This window comes from Phasianus colchicus, chromosome 2, assembly GCF_987193195.1.
Source record: "Phasianus colchicus chromosome 2, bPhaCol1.hap1.1, whole genome shotgun sequence".
NCBI classification, from domain to species: Eukaryota; Metazoa; Chordata; class Aves; order Galliformes; family Phasianidae; genus Phasianus; species Phasianus colchicus.
In genome coordinates, this window is record NC_143437.1 from 53,954,761 (window position 1) to 53,972,082 (window position 17,322).

A 17,322-nucleotide genomic window follows, 5' to 3' on the forward strand; every position below is an offset into this window, starting at 1 on the left:
TACTATGGTTCAGGTTACCAATTTGTGTTAGAGTTAAGCGTTACACCCTTTGGGTTATGGTTAAGGGTTAATGGTTACCCTATGGGGTTGAACATAAAGGCCTAATCATTTGGCTTCAGTGTTTGAGCTGTATCTAAGAAGTGGTTTTAAAAGTTTATATTTGCAACAAGTACTGCAAGTCAATTTAAACAGTTCTAGAATTAATTATGTGAACATAACTGTTCTTGATGAAACGATATACTTGAGTAGTCAAAATCAGATTCTCATACTAGAGCAGTTTTGAAACTTGATGTCCTTTCCAGTCACTTGTTTGAACTGTAAAGAAAATGCGGAAGTTGTAAAAGCAAATCTATCAAAAGATCTAGTCCATAGCATTGCTTATACTAAAACTTCAAAGATTTTACTATTTTAAAGACTCTTGAAACTGATGGCCTTAATTTACGACAAAGTCCCTGTCTTTCTGCAAATCAGTCATACTATTTTAAAGCCTGTAATTTTCTGAGGCATCATAAATTGATTGGAATTTTGAAAAGAATTTTTTGCAGGTGCACTTGGAATAGCAGATATTAACTAGTATTTCAAAAATGATGGAAAGTTGTCAAAACTTGAGTCATATAGTCACAGTTACCTTGCAGAATGTTTAGAATTCCCTCTTTAAATTGAACGCCATATTATACTTTATATGTGGATAGAGGAACTTCAGCTCATACAGCTTTGGTTTCATAGGTATGTTAAATACCCTGGAACTGTGTAAAATTAGACTTACGATTTTTTCTCCTTAGAAATGTCATTTCACATGATGTCAGAAACTCTTAATAGAACAACTTAAAACTACATTAACACAACTTAATCTATCTCTTCCACAGGATACTGCAATTGTGCACCCAGTTCCTATAAGGATGACTCCAAGCAAAATCCACATGCAGGAAATGGAGCTTAAAAGAACTGGAAGTGGTAGGACGCTTTCCCTTGTTAATCAAGAAAGTTTTATAAACTTAACTTGCTTCCTTAAATAATCCTGATTTTGTTTTCTTGTAATCGAAAATATCTGAAATTGTAAGCAGCATAACAGTTGATGAGGCTCTCGAGTTAGGAATTACAATGCTTTCCAGATAGATGCAGAGTTTAGATCAGCCATTTCCAAAAGATTATTGCTTGGAGTAATTCTGGAGCAGCAAGGTACCAATTTCATTTGGGTTTCTTTATTAAATTCTGAGGGAGCTGGGATTGTTTAGCCTGGAGAAGAGGAGGCTCAGGGGAGACCTCATTGCTCTCTACAACTTCCTGAAGGGAGGTTGTGGTGAAGAGGGGTTTGGCCTCTTCTCCCAGGCAATGAGCAGGACCCGAGGAAATGGCCGCAAGTTGTACCAGAGGAGGTTTAAGTTGGACATGAGGAAGAACTTTTTCTCTCAGACAGTGGTCAGGCACTGGAATGGCCTGCCCAGGGAGGTGGTGGAGTCACCGTCCCTGGCAGTGTTCAAGAGGTGTCTGGATGAGGAGCTACAAGATAAGATTTAGAGGCTTGTGGTAATGGGAGGGTGGTTGGACTAGATGATCTTTATAGGTTGTTTCCAACCTTGTTGATTCTATGATTCTATAAGATGGAGAACACAGGTTTGGCAAATCCTGCATTTATCAGGAAATAGAGCTTTGGAGAAACATCTTATTACCCCGTAGTCAGAAATATTGTTTATTGTCTTGAAGACTGATGCATTTTAAAGTATTCAGTATAGGCCTACTTTATCCTTTAGTCAAGAATAAACTCAGTTCTTTGATAATTTTACTTGAACAGTGGAGGCCACAGTCTCAATTATAGATTTGGCCTAATATGCCAGTACTTCTTTGTATTTCTGTGTTACTCGTATGCAACTTTCAGTATATGAGGAATAAGAAATGATTCACAATACATTTCTTTTGATGTTTCTTTAGCCTTATTAATAGGTGAAGATTCACAACTGTCAACACTGAAAAATGTGCACAGTTAAAACATAAAACTTCGAAGTTGCCACTTAATGTATAAATTTTAAAGTGTAATGATTTTAGTCTTCAGAATAGCATTTCAGATAAGGACGTAGAAAGCAATTGCAACGTTTTAATGTCAGAAGTAAAAGCTAGTTTGAGAACACTTGTTTATTTAAACTTATTTTTCTGTTCAGATCATACTAACCCTACTAGCCCATTACTTGTGAAACCACCTGATCTCCCAGAAGAAAACAAAATGAGTTCATCTGTAAAATACACACCTGGAAATACAGTTAGTAAGTATCAAATGCCTTCTGATCTCATTTTAATGTTAAGCAAAATGTAGATTTTTTTCATCAGTGAATGAAAACTTACTAAATGCAGAAGCTTTTAAATGAGATAAACTTATCCTGAGAATAGAAACAGTTCTGATACAAAGTATATATTAAAAGTGGTAATTGAGAAGATTCTTAGTGGGCACCCACAGTGTCAAAATTGTTCTTAACCAAGTAAAACTAAAAGCAGCAAAAATAATTACTGTTTTTCCAGATAGCATTAACTTGAAAGCAATGTACTGTTTCAACATGTGATTAAGGACAAGTTAATTTTGACAGCAGGACAAGGGGAAATGGTTTTAAGCTGAGGGAAGGGAGATATAGGTTGGATGTCAGGGGGAAATTCTTTACAGAGAGAGTGGTGAGGTACTGGAACAGGCTGCCCAGGGAGGTTGTGGATGCCCTGTCCCTGGAGGTGTTCAAAGCCAGATTGGATGGGGCCCTGGGCAGTCTGGTCTAGCATTAGGTGGAATGGTGGTGGCCCTGCATGTGGCAGGGGGGTTGGAGATTCATGATCCTTGAGGTCCCTTCCAACCCTGGCAATTCTGTGATTCTGTGATTCTGTAATTTTGTCTTAAACTCCGTTAAATGACACAAACCAGATCGTGGAATACTGCAGTTAGAATGGGAGGGTGATGTATATTACCTCCCTTCATAATGAAATACCAACAAAACTGGAGATTCATTTGTGCTACTAGCGGAAACCACAGTCCTGAGGTGAAAAATAATATTGCATAGTTTTCAGTATCATTCTTAATAGGAACTGTAACTGGAAACACTCAAAAAGGATTCTCTTAGATTTGAGATTATGGTCAGATTCATGAATTAGACTTAGCGGCATCTGAAGATTCATTTTTCTGAATGACCGTCCTCTACTTCATATAGCCATTGCTTACTCTCCAAACAGCTTTGAAAGTAGTTCAGAAAACCACATTCTGCTGCCAGCAGAAAACCAGTAATTTCATACTGAGCTCATGTTAAACTTCTTGGTCCAGAAGGTCTTGTTCTTTTCTTAGAAGAGTGATTGCGCTTGTTCCACTAGGTGGCATAACAGCCTGCGTGGCTCCCTTACTAAAGATGTTTGAGGAGAGATTATTTCATACACCACATAGCCAACTTCTGCTTTAAGCTTAATTTTCTCAAGTGATCCCTGGAAACTTAAATGTTGTCTCATGATAGTCAGTTATATGATTGTTTAAGTTTTCTTAAGTTTCTTACGAAACTTAACTTTTCATATTATCTATGTCTGTTAGATGATATTGACTGTACTTTCTTTTACCAGCAGATGGTTACAGCAGTTCAGACTCCTATACTTCAGATCCAGAGCAAATTGGAAGTGCTGTAACGCGGCAACGGTCAGTAGAGTAACAACTAAAGAAGTAAATAAAATATGTTTAAAGAGGCCTGTGCTAAGCTCTTCTGGTTGCTTGAGAGCACACCTATAAAATGGTGGCCAGGTCTGACTTGAAAAATGAGAAATCTAGAGGCATGCTGTGTTTTCACATATTAGAATGTATGCTGTTCCTGCTAATGTGTCAAATGAAACTTAACAAAACTGTGAAGTCTGCAAAGTTGCCTGGGATTTGCCAGTGAAAAGAAACTCTGTGTTCACTCAAGTAAATCCAAAAAGACTACCTCCCTAAGAACACGGGAGGGAAAATAAACATAGGTGATCATAATGTTGCTTGAGACCAATTTTTCGTATTTAAAATATCCATTAGGCATTAATTGAGAAGGACCTTCTGATTATTTATTGTGTAAAAAATAAAAATAAAAATAAATCATGACAATAACTCAATCTCTTTTAATAATGAGCTTCCATGTAATGAAAGATAGCCAGATTCCCAACATAAATTAAGGGATTGGGTAAAGCAGTACAAATGTATAACCAACAACTGCATCATATGACAAAAAGAACGTCTTGTACCAGCTGGTGCTAATTGTCCCCATTAAATCTGTACCTGAATAGGATTAAAAATCAGCTACGCCATTAACCATCTTACAATCAATTTGGAGGTAAGTTTCAAAATGAAAATAATTATCATAATTTCAATAGTGAAGAAAGATTTACAGTTAGCTTTCAGTACAACAGCTTGAAAACTTCTTTACTCCTTTGTTACCTAATGGCAACACTGATTCTCTGTCCTGCTTCTGTGTGTATTTTTGGCATTATTACAATGATGATTTCTTGGTTATTTTCCATATTATTCGATTTTGGGGTGAGTTCTCTTGCTGGTTTGTGTAGGTGAGTGAATCGTTCTGATGAGCTACTGTTTTCTGGTACAGGTAGCTGCTATTAGTTAGCTCTGCCAAATCTGACAACATCCACCCAGGAAAATTATCTCAGTCACTCTTCTTTCCTTCCATTTATACCTTTTCTACCAATTGCAGCTTTGTTTATAAATATTACATTGTCCTTAATACTACCATAAGTCCAGAGTACATAACGTGTTCTCAAAAAGCAATAACAGAAAAGACTACACCAGGACTATCTGTAAACAACTTTTTCCCTTATTTTATCCTACTATCGCACTTTCTATCAGATTAGCTAGAAAGATAGTGGTAGGATGTGGTTTAGGTTTGTTTTTCATTGTCATTGTTACATAATATTACAAAAGTATCTTCCTGGAGAGTATGTTTTAAAAGCAAATTTTTTTATTCTGATAATTTGTTTTTCTTTCTGGACTTAACACATTCAGGGGTTTTAGGTGTTTTATGAAACTTAGAGTACCTGTTATCTCTCCTGGCTTATTTCATTTGTAGAAGAATGTTACAGAAGTCCATCCTGCAGAGAATTTATCACTCATGTATGAGTTAAGGAAAGTAGTAGCTGTGTCAGACCGGTGATCCAGTGAATCTGTCTTGCTCAGAGTGCGGTAGTTAGGAAGTTTCTTCAAGCTGTTTTTAAATGGAAGCTGCAGAAAAATACTGCATACAGTAAACCCCATTATCCCACTGAAGTTCCAGTTGAGTAGCACACTACTTCATCCTTCTGATATTTCTGATTGTTTGATGAACTTGCAACAGATATCCACTAGATGGTGATCCTATCTAAGAACAAGTTGCAATTCCTGAAGATGCTACCTCGTAAATAGATTTGGAAAATCTCATGGAGGAAATTGGGATATCTATCTCATACACTGTTATACTGCTTAACTTTGATATATCTGCAGGCAGATCCTACAGAAACATTATTTTTCAGTGATACTGAACTTAAGTGTAAAACTGAATTATGATGTTGACTACATCTTAACATGCTTTGCAAATCATGACTGCCATCTGGATGAAATTTACATATCTGAGATTCTGTATTTCTGAGCTGTGATTGTTTGAAGTGTGTATCAGAAACTATTGGTTGCTCAAATATGAATAGCTAGCAGTACTATGAGAATAATCTAGAAAATTGAGATTTAGGTAAATAGAAATGTGAAAACAAATGTGAAATCAGAGGTTGCTAGAAGTTTAAAATTGATTTTGTACTCTTCAGAATCAGTGGCAATCATCAGGCTCTTTTCTGTCTGTCAAGTCTTTTTAATTGAATACTTAAAAGAAATCTTGAATTTAATTCTGTTGTAGCTGCCAAAAATCATTACAGAGCTTTGTATGTTTTGCAGATCACATTCAGGAACATCTCCAGATAACACAGCACCACCACCACCCCCGCCAAGACCTCACCCTTCTCACTCTCGGTCGTCATCTTTAGATATGAACAGATCCTTTTCAGTTACCCCAGGTAGATACTTTGTGTTCCTAGTGTACTTTATTTCTGAAGCAGACTTTTTTTTCCATCTGAAGAGGGATTAGAATGTGTTTTTAAAATACTGCTTCTGAATTAAAAAGCTGAAAATGTTGTCACTCTTACAGTTTGTATTGAAATTTGTACACTACTTTGCTAAAACAGATAACTTAAGACTTAATGTAAAGTGATGTCAATGCATCCCTCTGGATGAATGTGGAAAGCAAAGTCAGGAAATGCATTTTGGTAGTGCATCCGTATGCAGTGAATTGCATCTGCCAGTAAATTCTCAAGAAGAGTTCTTTTTGCATTGAATGTATTAAAAAGATAGGGGTTAAATATCGTGAGGAAATGATTAAAGATCACTTTTGGTAATATTGCTTAATGATTTGCAGTACTTTTCAGCTCAAGATCTCAAAGAGGAAATGTTGACAGTGGGTAATGGGAGTAAAAGAAGAAAACTGAGATCAGGGAAGTATGACAGGAGGACAAGAACAAGACTAATGTTCTGATTCCTTGTTTTATCTATTTGAAAATTTGAAAGATTTCAAATTTTTACAGCAGTGTTCCCAAATGATAGGCTTATATTTATGCAAAGTGTGAATTTCTTCATTTTTGAAAAGTCAAAACATAAGATACTGATGTAATATGAGAAGTAACAACCTTAGCTAAATGTGATGCGTCTTACAGGACAGCAACAGGCTGGAGTTGTTGCCTATCCCCCTGCAGTGCCTCCAAGACCACAGCCTTCACAGGTGATGATGCTATCCCTTCAGTAAAACCATACTCTAACTTGGTGCATTAGTCTGATCCTTTTATCTAACCTCTGTCTAACCTCTGTGTTTAAACTTCTCAAAAATCTTTTTTTTTGTTGTTTGAAATGACAGGAGTGTGAATGATTTCAAAGGTGAAACTATAGGCAAATGCTGGCCTTTTCTGAATTGCTTCTGGTGAAACCATGCAAAGGAATTAAATTAGAGATTGAGGAGGAATTGAATGGCTTTGGAGCTCTAAGTTGTAATGAAAGGAGGGATGTTACACTTTTGCATTTGTTTACCTGTCCCTGTAAAACCATAACACAGATCTTTTAAAGTGTTTCACAATAAATGCTTGTCTTTGGATCCGTGTCTCTGGCACAGGTTTTGGTTTTATAGAGAATGTTTACTCCCAAAAGGCATGATACTTCTACTTCCCTTTCAAGAATGTGGTGACTTTTTGGTCTAAGTCTAAGTCATTTCAATTAGCCAATTTAGTGGAGAACAAATCCTACAATTTTTTTTTTCTTTTCTCAACCAGATTAATCATTCAACTGTTTTGCAAATCTTGCATGGAACAGGTAGAATTGCTTTTCAGTTGTTTTTCAGCAGCAGCTACTTGTTAGAATCTGAGTCCCTCAGCAGTTATTTCTGAGTCATTTAGAACACAATATCAGAAATAAAGCCTACTATTTCTCCTGGATTTCTTTTGTGCTTGAAACTGGTTATACAGTGAAAATATGTAAGTGTGCTCTCTTGTATGTTTTCTCTGATACATAATAATGTCTGAGCTGATGGTGCATTCTCCTCACTTAGATTGTTTGTTATGTCCCTTTAGTTGGCTTTCTGTTTTCATTAAATGTGTTGAAATCAGTCAGCAATGACAGATATGCTCCATGGAGTATGATCTCAAATTTCCTTGAGGATCTAAATTAAAACATGTATTCAGTCTAACAGAGCCACGCTGCACTGGTACAGCAGAAGCATATGTACTGCCCAGTGAGTCTAGCTAGTTCCTACTCTGCATGTATCTTCTGTCTCATACACTAGATGACAGAACATCTGGCAGGGCTCCCTTTTTGGTTAACTATTTCACTATTTTTATAACCACACAAAGTGAGCTGTCTTAGGGATGTGTTTAGTTTTTCTAATAACTAAGTCTGCTAAGAAAGCAAATAATCTTTAATTCTGTGTCACAAACTGTTGTTTATTGAGAGGCTTTGCATCTGATAACTGCTAAGAGCATTGTTGCTAAATATTCTTTTTTTCCCTTTATTGCAGGGTGCCGGTCCTCATGTGCATCGCCCAGTAGATGCTGATGGCCTAATATCTCATACCAGTACCTCACCTCAACAAATACCAGAACAGCCAAATTTTGCAGACTTCAGTCAGTTTGAGGCATTTGCTGCATCAGGTGTAAACAAGGAGGAAGATGATGAAATTGAAACACACTCAGAAGCCTTGCAGGTGAGTGAAAATGAAGATGTTGACAACTGTTTAGGACTACCAACAGTTACATGATTTTATTGAAACCACCTTCTGGTTTTTGAACCAGTGGAGATTTTATGTTACTCCAATCCACTGGTAGAAAGCAGTTATATTATGTATTGCTGTGCTTCTTCAGTAACTACCTGACACTTAGGCAGAAAAATTTATTTTCCTCTCAGTTCTTGATTGTACCTCAGAAGATTTTGTTTACCAGCGTAGATGGAAACAAACAGAATTGTGTTTGAACATTTAAGATTAGCACAGGCAAAATTTATATTCTCATAAAAATAGGCTCATTCTTTGCTTCCAAAATGGCTTACCAAATGATAAGTTTTAAAAGTAGTCACCCCAATAAATGAGATGGTTGGCAGGTGTTAAAAATATCTGCTAAAACTCCAGTAATTTGGTTTTGTGCTATCGAACAAATAGCAGAAATGAATAGAGCTTTAACATATTTTTAAATAGATTTAAATGTTTATAGAGCTGTATTTCCTTCCTCATGACAGAGGACTTCCATAAAACTCAGCTTTTTATTACTAGGTGCCTTTTCAGTAAGCTGCTTCCAGTTCAGAATGACACAATCAAGATAGTTTTGTTCCAAAGCCTGTATCATTATTGTATTCCAGTCTGTGCCTCTAAAAAAGACTTGAACTTGAATTTTAAATGTTGACTGCATCCTTATATCAGAAACACATCATAATTCTGCATTTTTATTCAACTTTTTCCAACTTGCTGAATCAAATATTTGTTAAGCAGTAATTTTCTAAGTGTAGTTTATATCTCTTTAGGTTGAAAAGCCCTCTGATTCTGCAAGTTCTCTTAGAATTGCCAAAGCAGATGGAAGAGTTGAAGAGAAAGTACCTGCTAATGTCCCCACTAGCGCGGTATGCAACGGACAGGTGGAAAGAGAGCACAGTTGTCTCATGTATAGGAAATTGCATGGCTCTTTTGATTTGCTGTGCCAACTTCATGCACGCCCACTTAAACCCTGTTTCCTTAGGCTCGATATGTGCTAGAAATAGGCAAACATTTGGTAAATTCTTGTCATAAGGTTTGTGAGTAGCATTACTATAAATACATACACTAAAATATTTAAGATACTTAAAATATCTGAAGTATTAAGGTACTTAAAAGTATTCATGAATGTGTTTGAAAAGGAGCAAAACTTTTATCGTCACAAAGCTCTTCTCTAACTTTTTTATGACATAGATGCAGTTATTGGATGGGAGGGAAAGGGTTCACTCAGATGTGTGTTTGCATCTGTCAACTTCAGCACTTCTTTTAATCTGTACAATATCAAGATACGGCTAGATGTTCCTCAGAAAATGTGCGATGGGTTGTAAATTAATTTAGCTAGATAACTGATTCTAGGAGTTGTAACACAAATTATGACATAATCCAAGTAAAAAAGCAGTTTCTGAGAACTAATAAGCTGTTGTTTTCCCCTTTAGGGTAAAGGCACTACCCCACTTGCTCCACCACCAAAGCCTATTCGCAGAAGATTAAAATCAGAAGATGAGTTGAGACCTGAAGCTGAGGAACATACACAGAAAACAGGTGTCATAGCTGCTGTTCTTGCTTCACAGCCATCTATTCCTAGGTAACCCAAGAAGTGTATAAATACGTCTGTTATTGGGGAGTTTACATTTAAACAGCAATACACGCTTTATATTCTAGGAATTGCAAACAACTTGAATGTGCTTGAATTAGAATCAATTAATGATTTAAAGATTTTTGTTTTTAAATGAGACAATCCTGAAGCGGCTACTTGTAGACCTTGTAGAGATCTTGAATTTTGGAGTGTGAACTTTTAACTTGCACAAGTGTTACTTTGAGGTAAATGGATGTTGGACTGTATGTTGGGTTTGCAGAGGATTAGTTCTAAGAATTTGAAATGTACTTCTCACTGTTTCATTAAAATCAAGTATATGTGTCTTCTGCGCAGACAAGGAAGGTTAATCAAGCCAGGCAAAAGAGAGAAAATTGACAGTTAAAAATTCTGACAGGAGGTTTCTGTTCATTTGAATGAGAGACACTGTGAATGAGATGTTCGTTTAAGTAATGAAGTGACATTAAAATACTTGTAATATATTCTCAGATCGATAGGAAAGGACAAGAAGGCAATTCAGGCGTCAATCAGACGCAACAAGGAAACCAACACTGTTTTGGCCAGATTGAATAGCGAACTACAGCAGCAACTAAAGGTAATGTAGTAAACTTTGTTTAAAAAAAAAACAAACCCTGAGAATACTAGCTGACATTTCTGCAGATCAGTGATATATTGAGTGTATATATTGAAGTCACTAGTTTAAAATATTTAGTTGTTTTCATAGGTATTGTGACAGGCTTTGTGAAATTGCAGAGGATGTTTACACTACTACTAAACACATTTTTAATGCATTTGTTTGCTTTCAGCTACTCTAAAAATAAAAATGCAGAAAACTGAAGTTATCATTAATTCAGAGTAGCTGATGTAGATTTCAGGTACTTCGAAAGCAGTTCCGAGAAGAGCAGCTGAAGTAACATGCTTCTTCTGAAGCAAAATACAAACCTTAAAGTCTTAAATTATAAATATTTTTAAACATATACACATACGTATATGGGATACAAAACATGCAGCTCAGTAAGAATTGTTATAGCCATCTATGTCTCTGGGTTAGCAATTATCTTACTGGATATGTAGGCACCATTTTTCTTAACCTCTTGTGCCATCTTCTTTACCTTATGATATCTGAAACTAAGTACCAAAGTCATTAAAAAGTTCTTAAATACAAACATGATCTAAAGAGGTATTGTCTCAACAGGAAGATGGGCTGATTTAAAAAACAGTTGGGCATGGCTGTTTGTTACTGTTTGCTAAAGAGTACATGTCACATAAGAAGAAAAATTCAGAAAAAAAAAATGTTAGTTTCAAATCCTTTATTTGAAATGAGAGTTTACCCCTCTGAACTTAAGACACTCTCTTTGAAAACATCATAGTTAAATTTGCAGCTGGTTTCAAATTTGGTTTGGGGTGATTTGTAAAATAATGAAGTAGTATTGATTGGCTTCACTTCTGAGGAAAGCGCTGTTTTTTTTTCAGTTAGGAGTACCAACTAGCTAGTGCTAACAGTTCTATTCAGATTTTGGGGAACAGTTCTCCAGATTATACAGAAGACTTGATATTAGTTCTCAAAACTGGAGCTGATGTTTACCAGTTTTGATCACATGAGAAAATTTTTGATATCAATCGGTAGAAAATATTTCTTTTGTAGGATGTTCTTGAAGAGAGAATCTCCCTGGAAGTCCAACTGGAACAACTTCGACCTTTCTCTCACCTCTAAGCCTACTGCCGTTAACTGTGAATTTACTAACTTTGAAAGGGGTATTGGTTTCAAAGCCTATTTAAAAATCCATGCGTCTAGCTCGGTGCACTCTATTCTACATTAAATGTTGTAGTTCTGTTTTGTCAATTTGTCCACTTTTGTATTTAAGTATTTTAATTTCAGTACAGGAAAAAAAAAAAACCTTTTTCCTTCAATGTGACACTGCCTCTCGCATCGTTTTCTGTGGACATCCGTGACCTTTGTTGGACTTGAGTTTGCAGAGTTTGTCGCCAAAATTTCCAACTGGAACTTTTTAGTGGTTTCCTTTCTTTCCTGTTGAAACATCTTGCAGAGGAGGATTGCTGATCAGTTGACTTGAAACAACATGCAAATTCTTCCTTTGCTGTGGCATTTATTTTAGTGTGCCAGAAAAGAGAAAAAAATCTGTCGTCAGCCAATATTACCTCCCAAACTGCCTTCCACAATTTGAAAGATGTTCACAATTCTAGAAAGCCTGCTTCTTTGCAATAAGCCAGTTTAAACAGGTTGTCAGAGTTCTTGCAGGCTGTTCTCAGTATCAACTGGATTTGGTTTCATATTTCTGTTGCATACATTATAGAGTACCTAAACACAGTTTGCCAGGTGTTCACATTTTATCCGTTCATGACCCTGATTCAGCTGCATGCATATGAAGACTTATGGTACAATTGGTGGTCCCTCAAACAAACCCTTTTCAGACCTTTTTGTGAAGGAGGTGGGTGTAAATCCCCGACATAATAATTACACATTTCCTAAGCACCACCTGTAATTGCATGTTTCACACATTACCTTTTAATAACAGATCACATCCACCAGTCTTCACTATAACAAAATGTATTGTCAAGTAATGTGTCAATTCCCAGCAAAAAAAAAAAAAAAACAACTTTAAGAACGGTTTGCTTCTTAGGAATTCTGGGATACCGGCCTTATTTCTCTGGCATATAGACAGGCTTCACTATTAACTGAGTTCTCTGAGTGTATCCTGCTATTCAGGTTGATGTACTGTATTAGGATTTGTTGTATATTGTATGATACACACCTTTTGATCTCATATGTAAATTTGCATTAATTGCTGACTAACAGCAGATATTCTATTTAATGGCTTCTTCTGGCTGTGGGATCATAGATGTTTAACTGCATGGATGTATCTCTGCAGAATCAGAACTAGCAATTGTGTGATTTTTACACCAATAAAACAGCACAATATTTTAATTTTGTTGATTCATCTTTACATGGGAATTGGAACTCGTTCAAATGGGGTGGGGCTTTGCAGGGATTTTTTGTAGTTTTGTGGCATGTACGACAAAATAGTTGCATAATCTTTTGACCATTTTCTTTCCCTGTGTATCTCTAGCTGTTGGTCAGAAGCAATTGACTTCTCTTGGTAATCTGTGGCTATATTCCTTTTGTATCCTCTCATAAGCAAATTAAATGTAGCTGTAACTTTTAAAAAGTAAATGCTGGTACTGACTTGGGTCAAAGAATTGTATACTTCCCTAGTCTTTATTTTTCTAGTTTGATTTCCTTGAGAGTACTTTTGAAAATTAAAACTGAATGAATTACATGTTAGAAGTCTTTATCTTCACTGTCTCACTCTTATGCTTAAATGAAATTCTCTAACATTTGTTTCTGTTGTGAAAGGATAGCTCAAGTCAGATTTTTTTTTTTGCTGGATATGCAGTTTGTTCCCGTGAAAATGAGCTATTTTCCTTTTTTGTTATCATCTGCAGACTGATTAATTCTTTATTACTAAAATTATTCCAACACTTCAGACAGTGTTACAGGTGGCTTAATGTCATCCAACGTGAGATTCCCTGGTATGAAAACCAAGAGTATCATAGTTGCATGTAAAGAAGATATTTTCTACTTCTATGTAAATGGATTAAGAAACAGTACCTAAATGGGTGTGAAGATTACGTTTTAGCTGCATCTTGTAAGCTAATAGATTAAGTGCAAACCTTTGATTGCAAGAAAAAGCAACAACAAAAAAAAAAAAACCCAAACAACATTAAAAAAAAAAAGATACAACCAGGGTTATGCAACAGGAAAAAAGCAAAACAACCAGAACCTTGAAGGTAATGGATTATTCACATCTGTTGCATTTTGTCAGGTAGTAAGTACACTGTTTTTTAAAAGAATGCAAAGTGGGTCACTTCACTGTAATCAAAATACATTGATTTTAAATCAAGTTTAAAGTTAAATGCATTTTGAAAATAGAGCTATTTTTATATTCATGTTTTTTAGTATTAAGCCTATGTTTGTAACAGCAAGACTCATTAATCAAGAGTTTGACATTTTAAGCTAAAGGGTAAAGAGCCTTTTACATTCTAATCTGTGTACACAGTCTTGTCTGTATCTTTCTAGCAGAGTGCTATGTTATGTAGTGTCTTAAGTGAAGAATTTAGGAAAATTGAACATTTTTGTATCTTTCCAACAAGTCTGTTTTAAGAGTTTTTGTGGTTTATTATGCATCATTTAGTACCTTCTTAAACAGTTTTTTTCTGATCAGAAGAGCTTCTAACTGAAAAATAACTTAGGTTTTAAGAAACATCAGTGCCAGCAGTGCTCAGAAGATACCTCGCTAAGTAATGTAATCCAGCTTTAATACCTTAGGAAATTATTTACTTCTCCATTTGTTTAATCTTGATCCAACTACTTGATGGCATTATTTATGAACTTAGATTGTAAGTTCTTCAGGGCAAGGAATTATGTACAGTGCAAGAGATGTTCTCTGTACTGCACAAGTGAACGTAGATTATTAAATAGTCTTTAGTATTTAATAACAACATGCATTCCTTAAACACCTGCAAAATGATTTACTTTAGATTTTGAGATTGGAGGAGTATCTGCTTTCTCATTTGATTTGCCTTTTTCTGCTACTGATGTGCCTGTTTCTTCATTCCACCTGCTTTTTCCAGTTGCTTTTCAATTGCTTTTTCTCTCCATTGTCCATCTTTGAACTGCAGAGATGATTTCCGAAATACAAAACAGAAAAGCCACTTTTATTAAAACAGTATGTTTAAGTAGACCCAATTTAAGTTAAGTGTTCTGAGGCTCTTTGTACTTCATTTGCCCCTCAATTTACTTGCAGTTGTTTACTACCTGAGCTGAGGGATCTTTAATACTAAAAATGTTGTACGTGGGATAAACTAAAGAAAATAAATTTTTGGCATTGTTTCCCGGGTCTCTGTACCTTATGAGTGGGCTGTCTTGTGTTTCTGTCTTCTATTTAGGGCAAAGACAAGTTGAGTTGCTCGTCCTGGATTCATTTACGCTCAGAGTTGATGTCTTAAAGCAATTTTATGTTTTCAAAATAATTTCTACCTGAAAGAAAAAAGTATTGGTGTTCTCCTGACTGTTTCTAGTTGAACAAAACAGAAAACAGTCTTAATTTCCACAGGGAGAAATAGCAGTGCAGTTCTTACTCTTTGGAAGTTTTTTAATTAAAAAGTCTTTTCAACATACCTTCATGTTTATGTAGTTTAAGTACTTTATAAAGCAATTCATGTGCTGTTGAATGTTCAGTTTTACTCTTCAGAACTCCGTTTTTAGAGCCATACAACTTAATTAACAGAAGCAGAATTCCAGCATGTTTAGCAATGCAATTGATGATGGTAAAGCTCTCTAGAAATAAAGCACATGAAAGTCCAATACTTGTTTCTCTATTAAAATAATTGAAATGGTTGTGTTCTGTTAATATTTGTTGAAGTGGAAGCTACTAACTGTAGCTGTTTTATGGGAACAATGTTAAAAATGTTTCTTTGTCAACAGCCAAAGGAGAGCGTATGGTGTTTTCCATTAGTACTATGTACAAGGATAGTACAGACCCTTTTTTCCACAGGTTCCTTTGAAATAACTGCTTTTTGAAATTTGATTATTTCAGGAGAGGGTTTAATATTGACTTTCAGGTGTTTTTGTTTGTTTTTTTTTTCCATCTAGCATTAAAGATCTGACTGTTTCTCTTTTTGGCTCAAGTAAGGCTGCATTTAAGCTGATAGAAGAGGTTATGGATGGTTCATGCAGCAGAATGTGTTCAGTGTATATGTTGCAGTAGGGAACCACACCTGGAATCAGGAATTTCTTCTACAAGGAGTCTGTTGCCTCTTGTATCCATTCAAAAGGCAAATAAGAGGCTACATCTGAAAGAACAGCTGCCTTCTGAGAAAGGAGACACCAACATCGATGATATACTCCTGGCATACAGTTGGAGGTGGGAGTGGAATGAGTGCTACAACAGTTGCTGTAAATTGTGAACATTTGTGTATATAAACACTTGCTAGGGTCTGCTGAGTGCCAAACATACCTGATTGGGAATCATTTGTCACTACTACAGTGTATTCTTACTGAAGTTTTTATGGTTAGCTAATGGGAATAAAAGACTTTACTTCAAGATTGCATACTAAGCTGTTTCAGACTTCGTTGAAAAGGTAGATTTAGTTGTTTGTTTTTAAATCAAAGGACAACAAAGGATTGAAGGATTATTTGGTGCTAAAAGTACGTGAATCAAAATGATGAACTGATGGAGGCATCTAGGCATTCAGCTTTGAATTCGGCTTACGTATTCAAAAATAAGAATTTTGTAGGCACCTGCTTAGGAAAAAGTAGCAATTACTCCAGAAATGCTCATATGTGTGTTTCTGTGTCTGTTTTCCTGCTTGTTTTCATCTGCTACAATGTATATAGAAACTTGTATCTCAAAAATGCTTCTCAGGATCCAGATTTGCATTTAGTCAAAAACTAAAGAATATGCTGGTAATATACCAATCATGGCAGAGCAAACAAGTGTCTTTTCAATATTTAACTATATTGGTAGTTTTAAAAAGAAAAATCTGCCTTTGTGCTGGAGATTGCAGGACTGAAAGATCAGTTTTACTCAAGGTTATAAGGCACAGATCAGTGGAGAGAATCCCTTGATTTCTCCTGTATTTCACCTTGGCAATACAAAGTTCATTCAGCAGCTGCTCTTCAGGAGACACTGCAAATAAGGGTTCCAGGAAGTCAGGGGAGATGAAAAGAGGAACACAATGGTATTAGATTAGGAGAACCACCTGACTGAACACTGCATAAATATTTGTAGCACATCACAGTTGTTAACATGAAAACAGATGTTGTTGTAACTCTAGGCTGTTATTCCCTCCAGGTGTTGAATTATACTGTTTTACTTGTGTCATTTTATCTGAAAAAGTTCATTAACCTATCAGCTGAAGTCTATCCCAACTCTCAAACAGTGTTTATTTTATTTTAGCTGATGTCATCAAACTGGCCTGACCCTACAAAATAATAAATGCTGAGCTGCTTTAACTGCTTATGACCAGTAATGACCTTCCTCCAACCTTCCCTGAGTTCACACTGCTGAGCAGAACACTGTGCTGCAGTGGGGATGCTTCAGTTGGCTGTGCTGGCTACATCCCCTCCCAGCCCGCTTGCCTTGACATTGCTCACTCAGTGTTTCACAGAACAGGCAAAGCCTCAGCTAATGCAGGCACAGCACCATGCAAATGCTGGAGATTAAAGAAAAAAGTAATCTCCCTGATACTGTCCTCCTAGAGAGGAGCCATTTAAAAGTTTGCATCTTTTTAATATTTTCCAATTTCTATGTGGAGATAGTGCTTACTAAATCATGTTAAAAATATGGGTATTAATGAGAAGAACCTGCCTTCCTTGCTTTTCCAAGTGTGTGCCATTATTGCCTTTCCAAGTAA

At 35.9% G+C, this 17,322-nt stretch overlaps 1 protein-coding gene across 2 annotated transcripts in view; it reads left to right on the forward strand.

Moving 5' to 3' along the window:
• REPS1 (RALBP1 associated Eps domain containing 1) overlaps positions 1-11,728 on the forward strand; it is a 63,433-nt gene extending 51,705 nt beyond the window's left edge. The window contains exons 11-20 of one of the 2 annotated variants that reach the window (XM_031611175.2): positions 867-954; positions 2,157-2,258; positions 3,583-3,652; positions 5,912-6,030; positions 6,724-6,788; positions 8,070-8,255; positions 9,065-9,160; positions 9,728-9,876; positions 10,375-10,480; positions 11,531-11,728. In XM_031611175.2, the coding sequence (XP_031467035.2) occupies positions 867-954; positions 2,157-2,258; positions 3,583-3,652; positions 5,912-6,030; positions 6,724-6,788; positions 8,070-8,255; positions 9,065-9,160; positions 9,728-9,876; positions 10,375-10,480; positions 11,531-11,599 (1,050 nt within the window). In that variant the 3' untranslated portion in view covers positions 11,600-11,728. Of the gene's footprint in view, positions 1-866; positions 955-2,156; positions 2,259-3,579; positions 3,653-5,911; positions 6,031-6,723; positions 6,789-8,069; positions 8,256-9,064; positions 9,161-9,727; positions 9,877-10,374; positions 10,481-11,530 lie in introns of both variants that reach the window. The other variant, XM_031611158.2, reaches the window with a different exon arrangement.
• The last annotated feature ends 5,594 nt before the right edge of the window (positions 11,729-17,322 follow it).